This window comes from Schistocerca cancellata, chromosome 1, assembly GCF_023864275.1.
Source record: "Schistocerca cancellata isolate TAMUIC-IGC-003103 chromosome 1, iqSchCanc2.1, whole genome shotgun sequence".
Lineage (NCBI taxonomy): Eukaryota > Metazoa > Arthropoda > Insecta > Orthoptera > Acrididae > Schistocerca > Schistocerca cancellata.
In genome coordinates, this window is record NC_064626.1 from 924,480,605 (window position 1) to 924,496,564 (window position 15,960).

Sequence of the window (15,960 nt, forward strand, 5' to 3'; positions counted from 1 at the left end):
TAAATAAATAGTTGCCACTATTAAAGTTCTAGCCCTTGTATAATTGTGCAGTTACATCTAGTTGTGTATGTGCTTACCGTATACAGGAAGTGTTGTGAATAGCATTAGTAGTAAAGTAGTAGTAGTAGATTAAAATGTCTTGCACAGTGCAGCAGTTTCTCATGTATCTGTTATGTATATGATGTCATATGCCCCGAAATATGACTTTTACAATGATATACAAGGTACCTGTGCCACAAACTTTATTGATCCAAATCTTACAATATATTAAAATACTTCGAAGTAGTGGCCTTAAACAGTAATACACAGCCTCCAGCAATTCCCCCATGCCTATTCTACTTCCTGGAAGGCAGTGACCAGAATTTCCTTTAGAGGACGTGTCATCACCCTTTGGATGCCCTCAGTGGTATCAAAACAGTGCCCCTTCATCTTGGTTTTGATGTGCAGAAACAGGTAGAAGTCAGACTGTGCCATGTCAGGACTGTAGAGCAGCTGCCAAGTTTTGCTTTGCTAGGAACTCATGAATCTGCACAGTGGTGTGGCATGGCACGTTGTCCTGATGCAGCATCCACAGTGAAGTGGGCATGTGTTTTGTGTGGATGATGTGTTTTGCTAGCCTTTTTAACACTCCAAGGCTGTTTTCACAGTGATTCCTTGCAGTACAAACTCCAAATGGATCAAACTTTTTATACTGGAGAAGGTGATGAGCATGGGTTTCATTAGTGATTTGCTCATTCTTGCTGTCTTTGGTTTGGGAGATGTAGGGGTGTGCCACTCTGAACTTTGCACTTTGTTTCTGGGACATATCCAAAAATCCATGTCTCGTGCCGGTGATGACAGTGTCCAGCCATTCCACAAGTTCCATTGTGATCTCCAAATCTTTGGATTTGTGGTTGTCACTCAACACTTTGTGGAACATACTTTATGCATGTTCAAATCTTTGGTAACATTGTTAAACACAGTCCCATATGACATGTTTAACTCATCCGCTAGCCACCAGACATCCAAACATCTGTTGAAATTCAGCAATGCACGCACACGAGTCACATTATCAGACCTCGAACTTGTTGGTGGCTGTCCTGAGTAGACTTCATGAGTAACATCTGCCCAGCCCTCATTAAATTGTTTTAGCCACCTGTAAACTTGCACGTAAGAAATAACAGACTCCACATAGGCCTCTTGGAATCATTTTGTAAGTTTCAGCCAGAGGTTGTTTAAGTTTTGAACAAAGCTTGATTGAATTGCATTGCTCCAAAGTGGACCGCATCTTGCATGATGACACAGACATTGCACAAGGGTTTACACAAAAAATGATGCGAATGCTTCCACAGCTCGGAGCGAACTGTGGAAGATAGCAATGGAAAGATGATACTGGGCTCGGCCCAGTAGGAGCATCAGGAAACAACCAGTTTACTTTTAGATCACACCATATATTTTTGTAGACACATTCAGTGGCAGATGTGGATACTGTCTGCGTAAAGTGTTGTGAATAGAGTTTGTAGCAATGAATTAATAAACTTAAACATCATGTTTCACGTGGCAGTTTTACTGCAAGAACAGCAGAAATGTAGTAAGCAGTAAAATTTTTCCTTTCATCATTTTTGTGGGGGTTGTTAGTGAGAAACAAAAATGTTTGAAATATGTGTAAAAGTTGTTGCGAGTCTCTTACCTGCTCTGATTCTCAAATACTGAATGACCAAAGTATAGTTATCCTCTCTACTCATGTAGTCACAATTATTCTTAAGGCTGTTGAAGCATTCCACAAAAGCTACTTGTGACTTCCCTTGTCACTGCTAGAATAAGATCCTACATTGGATCCTTTCTAAATTAGTAACAAAAAAATGGTTCAAATGGCTCTGAGCACTATGGGACTCGACTTCTGAGGTCATTAGTCCCCTAGAACTTAGAACTAGTTAAACCTAACTAACCTAAGGACATCACACACATCCACGCCTGAGGCAGGATTCGAACCTGCGACCGTAGCGGTCTCGCGGTTCCAGACTGCAGCGCCTAGAACCGCACGGCCACTTCGGCCGGCAAATTAGTAACAAATTTTCAGTGATATATTACATATTATCATGCCCAATGGTGAAAAATAAAGCCTCACAGTACCAAATCGGATGATTTGGTGTGATAATTGATGTCAATGTTCACAATGTTGTTCCACCCATGGGTGATTTTAAAGTGGCCAAAATTAGGCTAAAAGACAGCTCCGTATCGTGTTACTGTATTTGTTTGAAATTATAGTGACAGTCAAATCCATTGACTGCTCATGCAAAATTTTACCAATATGCTACAGTGTGGTGCCTAAAACAAGGGTAGTAATCATAACTAAATAGAATATAGGAATTTCACGAATACCCTTCCCCCAAGCTCAATAATGTGAAATATTCTAGTAACTTGAAAGGAGCATCTTCCTCTTTGTCTCATGTAGTTTTAGCCAGATTGGTTAACCTCGTTTCATACTCCCTACATCTCCATCTGCATCTATACTCTGTGAACCGCCATGAGGTGCATGGCATAGAGTACATCCCATTGTACCAGTTAGTAAGGTTTCTTCCTGTTCCATTCATGTACAGAGTGCAGAAAGAATGATTCTGTGAATGCCTCTGCGTGTGCAGTAATTATTCTAATCTTATCCTCATGAACCCTATGTGAGTGATTTGTAGGGGGTTGTGGTATATCCCTAGAGTAATCATTTAAAGCTGGTTCTTGAAACTTTGTTAATAGACTTTCTCAGGATGGTTTAAGTTTCTCTTCAAGAGTATTCCAGTTCGGTTCCTTCAGTATCTCTGTGGCTCTCTCCCATGGATCAAACAAACCTGTGATCATTCATGCTGCTTTATACATTTCATATCTCCTGTTAGTCCTATTTGGCCTGGGTCCCAATATTCTAGGATGTGTTGCATGAGTGATTTTCAACAATCTCTTTTGTAAACTGATTGCCCTTCCACAGTATTCTAACAATAAACCAAAGTCTACCACATGCTTTACCCAGGATTAAGGCTATGTGATAATTCCATTTTATATCCCTACTGAGTTGGCTGATTCCAACACTGACTCATTGGGATTATAGTCATAGGATACTATGTTTTTTGTTTTGTGAAGTGCACAAGTGTGCATTTATGAACATTTAAAGCAATTTGCCAGTCTTTGCACCACTTTGAAATCTTATGAAGATCTGATTGGATATTTATGCAGTTTCTTTCAGATAATAATTCATTATAGGTAACTGCATCATCTGCTAAAAGCCTGATGTTACTAGTAATACTGTCTTCAAGGTCAGCAAGAGTGCCAACTGACTCCCCCGGGGTACACCTGAAGTTACTTCGACATCTGATGAAGACTCTCCATCCAAGATAACATGCTCTGCTCTCCTTACTAAAAAGTCTTCAATCCAGTCACAAATTTCACTTGATACGCTAGATGATCAAACTCTTGATAACAAATGTACATGTGGTACTGATTTTCGGAAATCAAGAAATACTGCATCTACCTAATGGCTTTGATACAAAGCTTTCACTGTGTCATGTGAGAAAAGTGCAGGTTGGGTCTCACATGATTGTTGTCATCGGAACCCAAGCTGGTTAGCATAAAGGAGGTCATTCTGTTCTAGATACCTAATTATCTGTGATTTCTGCATATGTTCTAAGATTCTACAGCAAGAATTATGATTCTCCTGTCGTTAGATTTACATTTGGGGAAGATCTACCTACTTCTTTAAAGCTCACTTTCTCCTCCGAAGATCTAGTGGCAAAGAGCCTTATTAGTGAAGCCTCTATGGAAAACACTTTCATACTAAAAGAAGGTGGCATTCTCCACTTTTGCTGTATTAATTTTATTTGTGCACAGCTTGTTTCAGCATATAGGCCATTATCAAGTGGTGATGTGGTTCAGCAATAGAAGACTATGCTGTATATATGGGAATGTCAGAATCTTTAAATTAGTGTTTTGTATTCATTTTGGTTCACAAGTGCTGCCTTGAACACTCACAAAGGTATTGTAATGTCAAACCAGCAAGACAGCATTGTAACAAATTGAAAAGCTATATTTAAAGACACTGACAGTTCGATATGTAAGGCATAGTTTTATACTTCATAACTTGTAAAATCACTTGAGAATGGCCTAGAGGGCTGAAACTAGTCATGAACAAATAAAATTAATACAAGAAAAGTGGAAAATGCCACCTTCTTTTAATAAATTAATTGCTGTGGTACCCACTAAAAAAAACAAGAACATTTCATACGAAATTTGCTCATATACTTGCTTTATGACTATCTATAGCCTGTTAATTTTACATATATAAATTGAACTGTTGTTTATAATTAATTGTTTAACATTGTGAGGAATCAAACAAAATGAAGAAAAAAATGTAGGTGGCAACTGGAATCAAACTCAGGCCAAGGAATTATCAAACATTGTGGCTGACCTCTCACCTATAGAGGCATTACAACAGCTGCTCCTTCAATACCCCTCATACTCTACACTTGCTTAATATGTTACATGCAATTTTGAAGAAAAATACTGACCTGGTGCTGTGAGCAGTGTTGCACTCATAATGCCAGAAGAAATGACATCACATCAGAACATGTGTTTCGAAAACAGACAATTATGTCCCTTCTCTTTGTTAATCGAAGCGCTGATAACCATCATTTTAGCACTTGTTTTTGGTTTTTAGTTATCTCAGAAAGAGCCCAACAGAACATGTTTCTGTTCATTTTATTTGCATACCAGCATGCATTCAAAGAGAAATTACACAATTTTGGTGTGATTTCCGGCTCATGTTCAAAGAGAAGTAGCATAATTTTAGTGTGATATTTACACTGTGCTGTAGCACCTTAGCATATGATAACCAGTTGCCAGTGGTCACATCTGTCTCCTGACAGAAGTAAGGAACTCCCAAATTTTAATTGAAAATGTACACTATTTCAGCCAACCCTTGGCGGTAGCTAAGACATCCCCCACCATTGTACTCTGTCCATGCGCAAAGTAGTGACAGCTCTGCGCCATGTAGTAACTGATAATTACATAATGGTTCACAAAGCTGTGGACAGAACCAATGTGCAGCAGAAACATTCTGTAAACTATGTTGTACATTACATTTGGATCTGTTGCGTATTAATTATGGCTGTTGTGTTGTTAATAATATGCTTTATTAATAGTATGTGGCATTTAATTGCACTTCTTTCTCTTACAGACATCTCCTCATGAAAATTCTGTTAGTTCCAAATATCCATTGAAGAGACCAAATGAACAGTTCTGTTGCAACTGTGCAAGAAGAGGCCATACATCACTTAATTGCAAGTTTCCAAACAGTGAGACTTTTGATATGTATGATGCACAGTCAAGATCTCTGAACTTTAATGTATTTCCCTACAAAAACCATAAAAATAATGGCCATCACAATAAATTTTCTGTTCCAAATATGAACAAAAAATTGAAGAAAAATAAAACAAATAACAATGTAACAATTGTGACAGATTCTGAATCATTCAATCACAGGAGAAAGAAGTTAACAAATACTGAAAGAAAAAGAATAAAAAAGAAACAAAAAAAGGTGTTGCAGAACAAAATGGCAAATACATAGCCTCATATAAACACAGATTTTGGTTATCTTCTTAGTGCAGAGTCAAAGTACAGCTTCATGTACACATTGTTAGAACAGTTACAAACTTCTGAAGTAGCTATTTCTTCTTTGCTGAAGAAATATGCTAAAGAATTACTGTGATTTCCTTTTAAATAAATTGAATGTATTTCAATTAGTTGCAGTCGCTTTAAAGTTAGGAAATATTTTCTGTACATAATATGTTATAGACTGCCCACTGTGAAAGTTCTGTCAGAAAAATGTAGTTCATGGTGTTTATTGTTCTGCTCTTATTTATGGTTTCACATACCATAGTGGTCACTGTTAATGTTTTGTTATTTCAGTTTCATTAGTAATATTGCACTAAAGTGCTTGTAAATAAATAATAAATATATTTTTTCAGTTGTAATTGGAGTATGACTATTTTTCCTGTCTTGCGTATCTCAAATATACCTGTACCTTAAGATCAGTTGCACAGTGGTAAATATTTCAATTGAAGAGCATTTTTTCATTACTCGGTAAATGCAAAAAAGTAAATTTTTGGGTAAATGCGTTTTTGAAATATCAGACCAAAATACTTATTACATAAATAATACAATTTAACGTTTACACTGCCTTTGTAGCCATGGTTCTGACTGTGTGTTTGACATCTCTAAAATATTCGTTGTTTATTTCAAAATAGAGGGACGAAGTTTCGAATCATTTTCAAAAGTTGATGAATGCAAAGGTGAAAAATGACTGTTTTGTTAATATATTTTTTGTGGCGGCGTTCGTAGCGACAAACACTTCGCTGTAGAAACGGCTTACGAAGTCACCGCCACACTTTTAATAGTGGGCCGACCGGTCCACTGGAACAGTGAACAGAAAGATGAAACCCAAACACTCTGATTAAATAAAAGTCGGTACTTATCTTTATTAACGAAGATACAGAAACACAGTAGTGAACTCCGTGTCTACAGAAATCTGTCTAGTTCGAGTCGGAGCGGCTAGGTCAGCATCGGCTGACGACAAACAACTACTCTGCTGCGATGAACACACAACTGACTAGCAAGTACACAAATCGGTGGCGAGTATACAACTGAGCGGCGAATACAGAACTGTCCTAGCGCTCACGACTCCAGCGCTTAAGAAGCCAGAAGCCAGCGGTGGCGCGCGCAGACTTGCAGCGATTTCCTGTATCGCTGGCGCTGCTTATGCGGACGGCGTCCGGACTTTGATGCTGCCAACCTTTTGGCAGCGGGCTCGGTTGGCATTACTGGCTAGGATATAACAATATTCATGCTAAGTTTTTTCTGTTTTTTATATATTTTTTTAATATTAATTATAAAGGGAGCTACATCATGGTTCATTTTACATTGAAAAATAATAATATACCACAATGTAACCCTTTAGTATAATACTTTTCCATAACTGTTTGATAAGCAGGAGTGCAAAATAGCAACAAACAGTATTGAAATACCATAGAAGATACTGGCCACAACAATACTAAATCAGAGATCTGTTGATAACATTCAACAATGTCTTTATGAAACTCTTCTGCTCCTTCTGAAATGTTAAAATTCCTGAAACGTTTTAAGACATCCTTTTTCTTTTCCTAGCCGACCATGTTCTTCTTTCCCAATGTGGCTGCTTTCCTCACTTTTTGGGCTGTAGTTTCTGGATTTCAACTTTTACAGGACTTCCATTATAAGTGTCCGATACTAACAACAAAAACTACTTAGACTTTTTGTAAGCCATCACTCGCTGAGCAGTTATCGTGAAAGGCACCGTAGAGCATGGCGTTTTTAGTGCACTGGAATTGAGATCCTTTGTTTTCCAAACTTTATTTAATATCTTGACAATGCTGTGTTGTTCCAGCACTTTGTAGTACTTTGTTGGTGAAAGAATATGTTTTCATTGCTAATAGTATTTATACACACTACAAAATGCCCTGTCAGGATTGTAGCTCTGACAACCAACAGGAAAAAATTGGTCCAGCTTATTAATTTTTCTGATCTGTTCCATGAAAGCCATTAGTGTACACATCATTACTCTGTTCTTAATTTGACTCGATTTTATTTCGGCCGATTTTGTGGCCCAGGCGCTGTAACGTTTCTGAGAAAATCCAGAAGAGCAGAAGCCACGTGGTTGCATCTTTTTAGTCCTGTTACAAGCCAAGAATAAAAAGCAGTCCTCTCGTATGACTGTGCTACAGAGTGACAAATTGTGTAGCCTAACCTGTCTTGAATAGAATAATTCACGTACAGAGAACTTTGGTATTGTATAATTCTGTTGTGTATCAACATATGTTTTAACCATATTTGGATTTTTCTCCTTCATTATTGCATAGAATGTTTTTTCCCTGAGTTTGTACAACCTGTGGTTTGTTACTAATTAATTCGTTTTCTCCAGATCTTGTTCTTTTTGAGAATATGTCTTTGGACTCCCAGATGTTGCTTGAACTATTGTAGCACATACAGGTACTGTCAGGCTATCTTTTTATCTTATGCTGTAGATTATTGAAATAGTATTTTTCCTTTCTACTTCTTTCTTGACATTCCTTCTCCCTGAAAAAACTGGCTCGAACTGAGTAATAATTGGGGTTTAATATTTGATGTTGTAATTCATTTCTATTGTTGGTGCTGGTGGCAAATGCTTGCCTATAGTTTATGTTCCTTAAAAACTTCTCACATTATCATTGACAGTGATGTCTCCCTTAAAGTCTCTCAGAAGCAAATCATTGTTTGCAGTTATCAACTTGCCTGAGAGCATGTATCGAATTTTGCAGAAACCTGTTGTTTTCAACACCCTTAAAATCTGCTATGATCAGATTTTTGAGAAAACTGTGTCAACAGGTCATGCAATGCAGCAATCTCAGTTTGTAACTATAAAGATCTAAGTTTTGAACAACTGGGCATTATTGACTTTTGAAAAAACACTTAATGGTTCCGTAAGGAGCAAAATTTTCTAATAACTTTATTATTCATTTGATTGCTGCAGGGACTGCAATGATACATGAAAATTATTCACAGTTGCTTCCATGTAGAAAATAAAGGTAAGTCACATGGCAGCTCATTTACAGAAATTAACAGTCACAAAGCTATAGTTTTCTTGGTTTCTGTCAAGCTATTTTGTCATACTCTTCATTTACAAATTCTTTTATTGATTCTTTTTGAACCATGTAATGCATAGCTTTTCAAAAGGAAGTAAGGGAAGTCAAAGAGTTTCCTCTTAATATTTTAGTAACCAGGAGTACTAATTCACACTAAGAAGGACGCAGAAAGGAATCAATTGTAGCACTGTCAAAGGAACCAGAAGGAAACTGTTCATTGCTAAAGAAATCATAAACTTATAGTATCATATAATCTTATCATGATAAATCCAATGATTTGACCCAGTGATCTTCATACTGCTGGCTTCATGCGGTTCACGGTTTTCAGGCGTACTTTAAAGTAATATTCATGTAGTAACGAAAAACCCAATCCAAAAAGTCAACTTGTGACAAAGCAAGCAGGGATAAATTTACTTCCCCTCTTGTTTTGCCATCCTCCTCAAAATTAATTTTGTTTTTAACTAATTGCCATTAACGTATGTGAGTATAATCTGCATTTTCATAAAAAAAAAGGTCAGCCCTCAGTGTTAAAGCAGGGTGTATACGACCCGGGACAACCGGGAAAAAACCGAGAATTTTTTCATCCGGGAGAAAACCGGGAAAAACCCGGGAATTTTTCGGAATTCCGGGAATTTTTCATTGTTTTAGCTTTAAGTTAAATTCTTGTAATTTTGACTGCAGAATTGATTCTCTAGCAAAGAATGTTATTGTATCCTGCTACTGGAGAATGATACTGCAGCAATAAAATATAAACGAGAGGGATAAAAATAAAACTTTAGTGGCAAAGGAAATGTGCAATTTACAACAACAAACAACCGTGCACGCACAAGTGTCTGCAAATAGCAAAAATATGTCAAAGGACGTAGGGCAAAGACTGTAATTCTTCGTAACAATAAACTGCTTGCTATGAGCATGACGTCACAACTGTTCACATTAGGTTCGTTTGACCAATTGCCAGCGATCTGTTGCGCATGCGCATTTGACTCGCGTATAAGCAGTACCTTCTCCCGCTACTTGAAGTTTGGCTGTTAGCTGTATCGGTAGTAGCAGCAAGCAGCCAGATGCATACGAGAAATTTTTTTCTCGCGCGCGCTAGCTGCCAGATTCACGCTTGCACAGAGTTGTCTGAGTTGTGGTGGGGAGGGGGTTAAGCTCCACATGACCCGTGTTTACGTAAAGTGAATTCGCTGCTTCTCTTCGTGTACTGCTCCCACATCAAATGAAAACAAAACGGATTTCTGTGGCTGGGAGCTATCAAGTGAATTAAAATACATTCACATAATTACGGAGGGCAAAAATATACTATCAATTTCAGTTTTCTGATTTTATTTTATTTCCAAGTTAGTAGCGGTCAAGCATTAATCGCCTTGCAGAACAGTGAAGTTATTTTTGCAAGTTTGCTAAAGAAATTTGGCTTTATTAATCTTTCCGCCGAGGCGATCATTTTACAGTATTGGCTACTTCCAACTGTTCGCTGAATTTCAAGTGCACGTTATCATCTTCTGCCATATATGGCATTATGCCATAATAAAGAACCAAGAATGAGATCGTAGAGTACTGGTACTCCAAGAAAATTTACATCCCTAAAACCACACTGGAAAGCTTAATATCAGATGGGACCTACTTCATTGTGAATCTGGAAAAAGCCAATTTGCACATCAAGCCGAATTATGCATTTTAGTATGGTTTACGAAATTCCGATGCTCTTGGAGTATCCTCTGATGCACTGTTTCTTTTATGGTGTAATGTAAGCTCTCTTAGTGCTTTATACACACGAACATACGGGCTTCCTACACCACTGCAGTTGCACACGCACAATTATGCCTGTTTTCTGGTGCTCTCTGGCAACTGGTAAATCGAACCTATTTCTAACAGTCTCCGAATAGTATTTCGAACGGTGGTTAGAAAAGCGTTACTTTCAAAGTAAATTTCTTTTTACGCAAGATGAATATGTTACGTGTGAGAAAGTGGAATGGATATCTAAATCACAGAGCGTTCGAAACAGAACAGTTTGAGGACCAGCCACTTACAAGAATTTCGAGCCGAGACATTTATGTCATAATTTTAAATTTACTGGCACATTTGTGTGATGTGTCTTAAAGTATAACACACGCAAAAAAATATCAACATTAGATGTGAAAGCTTAGCTTCTGTTGTAGCGTGTTAATCTTAGAGACTAACATTATATGTGAAAGCTTAGCTTTTCTAGTAGATATACGGTGCGGCATACATTAATGTAAACCGTTAACTTTTCCTCTTGCGTGTTCGCGCTATGTGACCAGTGATCTTGCTATCGGCTGACTATAACACGTGTCCTATGTTTTGAATAGCCGCTGTCATCGGCTGACGAGATCTCATGGCTTGAGATATGACTCGCTTACAAAAAAAAGGACATCGCAACCTCGTTTTCAACGCTCCGGAAACTAACGCGCTGTGTTTGGTGCAATTCGAATTTATACTTTCGTAATACGAAAATATGCAACGTATATGTTGCTGCAAATCAAAGGTCTTTCCAAAATTTCTCTCCCTTTTTTTTTTTTTTAATTAAAGGTCTCTCCAAAACCTTCTTTGCCCCGTCTTTTCTTTTTTTTCAGGGAAGTTCTATGCGATTGTATAAAACGTTAACCATTCGAAGGATTCATAAGTTTACAGTTCCGAGGGAAAATCTACGGAAAACCTACCGTCACTTAGCACATAAATAGTGTATTTTCGCCCGGGAAAAATCATATTTTTTAAACGGGGTATCCGGGAATAATCCGGGAATTTTTTTTCCTTGTCCCCGTATACACCCTGTAAAGAATATAACACGAGATCTAATTTAGTGCTTAGTTTTATGTATGTGATTGATTTTATAATTTAATTTGAATATTTGAAGTTAATATTTTAATTATAGGGTGAAATCAATAATTGTTTTGTAACTTAAATTTTATTGTTGACATATAAACAAATATAAATTCTGTACTAATTATAAACATTTGTAAGACAAGATACTAGTAATCTTAAAGGATCTATTTAGCTCTATTGAAAACATGTTAGCCAGTTCTTAATTAATTCCAAAGTAATCAAAAATTTTGTCAAAAGTATTGTTTGCATAATTATGTTTGTTGATTTCATCATTTAAACAAATAATTCATCTTAACTCTTGTAGTGGAAGAAACTGTTAAAAAAAACCAATCTTTTGATGTATTCAGTTCATCTAATGAGTTACATTTTAGTTGTAGTTCTCTAAATTATGTTGTTGTTGTGGTCTTCAGTCCTGAGACTGGTTTGATGCAGCTCTCCATGCTACTCTATCCTGTGCAAGCTTCTTCATCTCCCAGTACCTACTGCAGCCTACATCCTTCTGAATCTGCTTAGTGTATTCATCTCTTGGTCTCCCTCTAGGATTTTTACCCTCCATGCTGCCGTCCATTACTAAATTGGTGATCCCTTGATGCTTCAGAACATGTCCTACCAACTGATCCCTTCTTCTAGTCAAGTTGTGACACAAACTCCTCTTCTCCCCAATTCTATTCAATACCTCCTCATTAGTTATGTGATCTACCCATCTAATCTTCAGCATTCTTCTGTAGCACCACATTTCGAAAGCTTCTATTCTCTTCTTCTCTAAACTATTTATCGTCCATGTTTCACTTCCATTCATGGCTACACTCCATACAAACACTTTCAGAAACGACTTCCTGACACTTAAAACAATACTCAATGTTAATAAATTTCTCTTCTTCAGAAATGCTTTCCTTGCCATTGCCAGTCTACATTTTATATCCTCTCTACTTCGACCATCATCAGTATTTTGCTCCCCAAATAGCAAAACTCCTTTACTACTTTAAGTGTCTCATTTCCTAATCTAACTCCCTCAGCATCACCTGACTTAATTCGACTACATTCCATTATCATTGTTTTGCTTTTGTTGATGTTTATGTTATACCCTTCTTTCCAGACACTGTCCATTCCATTCAACTGCTGTTCCAAGTCCTTTGCTGTCTCTGACAGAATTACAATGTCATCGGCGAACCTCAAAGTTTTTATTTCTTCTCCATGGATTTTAATATCTACTCCGAACTTTTCTTTTGTTTCCTTTACTGCTTGCTCAATATACAGATTGAATAGCATCGGGGAGAGGCTGCAACCCTGTCTCACTCCCTTCCCAACCACTGCTTCCCTTTCATGTCCCTTGACTCTTATAACTGCCATCTGCTTTCTGTACAAATTGTAAATAGCCTATCGTTCCCTGTATTTTACCCCTTCCACCTTCAGAATTTGAAAGAGAGTATTCCAGTCAACATTGTCGAAAGCTTTCTCTAAGTCTACAAATGCTAGAAACGTAGGTTTGCCTTTCCTTAATCTTTCTTCTAAGATAAGTCGTAAGGTCAGAATTGCCTCACGTTTTGCAACATTTCTACGAAATCCAAACTGATCTTCCCCGAGGTCGGCTTCTACCAGTTTTTCCATTCATCTGTAAAGAATTCGCATTAGTATTTTGCAGCTGTGACTTATTATACTAATAGTTCGGTAATTTTCGCATCTGGCAACACCTGCTTTCTTTGGGATTGGAATTATTATATTCTTTTTGAAGTCTGAGGGTATTTCGCCTGTCTCATACATCTTGCTCACCAGATGGTAGAGTTTTGTCAGGACTGGCTCTCCCAAGGCTGTCAGTAGTTCTAATGGAATGTTGTCTACTCCCGGGGCCTTCTTTCGACTCAAGTCTTTCAGTGCTCTGTCAAACTCTTCACGCAGTATCATATCTCCCATTTCATCTTCATCTACATCCTCTTCCATTTCCATAATATTGTCCTCAAGAACATCGCCCCTGTATAGACCCTCTTTATACTCCTTCCACCTTAAACATAGAGCAATGTGTAGTGTCATCGCCTATTACTCTGAGGATATATATGGGCCCAATTTTTGGTCCTGAGACAGTCAGTCCACAGCCGAGAAACCTGTGTTGATTAAAACGACAATGCCTTAACTTAACTGTGAAATAAGTGTCACACAACTAGGCCGTGTGTTAAAACAGTGGCAGTGTCTGCTCCGTACGTTGACACTCCATAGTAGACACTAAATAACGAAAAATGTGAGGTCATCCACGTGACTGCTAAAAGGAACTCATTAAACTTCGGTTACACGATAAATCAGTCTAATCTAAAAGCTGTAAATTCAACTAAATACCTATGTATTACAATTACGAACAACTTAAATTGGAAGGAACACACAGAAAATGTTGCGGGGAAGGCTAACGAAAGAGTGCATTTTATTGGCAGGACACTTAGAAAATGTAACAGACCTACTAAGGAGACTGCCTACACTACGCTTGTTGGTCCTCTTTTAGAATACTGCTGTGTGGTGTGGGATCCTTACCAGATAGACCTGACGGAGTACATCGAAAAAGTTCAAAGAAAGGCAGCACATTTTGTATTATCGCAAAATATGGGAGAGAGTGTCACAGGAATGATACAGGATTTGGGCTGGACATCATTAAAAGAAAGGCAGTTTCCGTTGCGATGGAATCTTCTTATGAAATTCCAATCACCGACTTTCTCCTCCAAATGCGAAAATATTTTGTTAACCCTGACCTACATAGGGAGGAACAATCGCCACGATAAAATAAGCGAAATCAGAGCTCATATGGAAAGCTATAGGTGTTCATTTTTTCCGCGTGCTATACGAGATTGGAATAACAGATAGTTGTGAAGATGGTTCGATGAACCCTCCACCAGGCACGTAAAAGTGATTTGCAGAGTATCCATGTAGATGTAGATAGGTACCTTTCTATTCTTCAAGAACTGTGAACCTTGTGGTTAGGTTTTTACTGCTCGTAGATGTCCAACAGAAACCATTGTAGCAGTATATGGATGTTCGCCTGCAACCTATTGATGAGGCTTATTGAAGGTTAAGCAGTAGTGCACTAGCCATATAACTGTGTACTATAGGGGTTTGTGAACAGTGAAAGTAAAGTACTGTATAATTCAACTGTGCAGTTGTCGGCTACATTATTTGCAGAAGACAGTACTGCACTTCCACCACCTTTTTTTCGGCCAGCATGTCGACACTGAGGACAACAAACGAAGATACTGAGGACAACAAACAAAGAAATAAAAGGAAGCAGGAAACCATCACATATACGTTGTCCTGATGTGAGGACTTTTGTATGTGGGCACAATAAACTAGAACTCATGAACATTGTCAGTGAAGTGTGAATTCGAGTGGTTTACAGTACAGTTTTATATGGAAGAAAGGATACAGCCAATCAGCACTGGGGTTTCATGGCCATAGTATAACAGCAGCCAATCAGCAAGCGGGTACTATGGAAGTAGCCACTGAATACAGGAGCAGCCAATCAGCACACGACTGACCGGAGATTAAACTAGACGCCTGTCGAGAGAATTACAACTTGCCACAGCCGTGCAGATCCAGAGTGCAGCAGTAGAAGAGTGAATGAGAATAAGGCAATTTTATAGCGAAAGCTGTTTTGTATTAATGCGTAATGAGTGGCCTTAATGAACAATGCAGTGTGACTGAGGGCAAAGCTGTAGAAGTTAAGTTATTAAATGAACAAAAGGACGTTAGTGCGACTGGTTCTGTAGACGGCGACGATCATAAATCAAACATGAATGTAACTAGTAGCGAAAGTCAGCAAGAGCAAAAGTTTATGGCAGACGAAAAAGTGGAAGCGATGTTAAGGCAAATTGTGAGTAGTTTGAATAGTATGGAAAGTAGTACGAAAGTAGACATTAGTAGTATTAAAAGTGACATGTCTAGCCTAAAAGATGAACTGAAGAAAGAAGTTAAAAAGGAAATTAAGGTGGTTAGTGCTAATCTTCAAGAATTAAAATAAGAAGTTTGATGCAATAGTTGAAGATTGTGATAATACTAATAGAAATTTTGAGTCATAAATGTGTGGGTGACAGAAAGAAACTTTGTGATGACAATAGTAGGAAGGTGGAGGTTTCTGAGAAACAATGTGCTGAAAATATGTTTAAACTTAAGAACCAAATCAATTAGAGTAAAAATTATATAGAAACGGAAGTAGAAACCAAGGGTGCAGTAGTAGCAGAGGAAAAACTGGAAAAAGTAGAGTCAAAATTGGCTAAAATAGAGAAAAGGTGGAAGAAGTAAAAAATCTACAGCGTAGAGGAAGTGACAGTGAGTCTGATAATCGTTTTGGTAAGCAAGATGATAGTTTTACCAGGGAAAAGATTAATGAGATTTGTTGCATGCAGATCATCACGTGGTAAGTAAAAAGGAAGTTTGTCACCCTGTAATAACAGCCAGTGTACAAGGT

General features: G+C 37.8%; 1 protein-coding gene across 2 annotated transcripts in view; it reads left to right on the plus strand.

The window, feature by feature from the left end:
• LOC126191420 (uncharacterized) overlaps positions 1-5,960 on the plus strand; it is an 89,760-nt gene extending 83,800 nt beyond the window's left edge. For both annotated transcript variants that reach the window (XM_049932303.1, XM_049932295.1), the window contains one exon: positions 5,198-5,960. In XM_049932303.1, the coding sequence (XP_049788260.1) occupies positions 5,198-5,587 (390 nt within the window). In that variant the 3' untranslated portion in view covers positions 5,588-5,960. The remainder of the gene's footprint in view (positions 1-5,197) is intronic.
• The last annotated feature ends 10,000 nt before the right edge of the window (positions 5,961-15,960 follow it).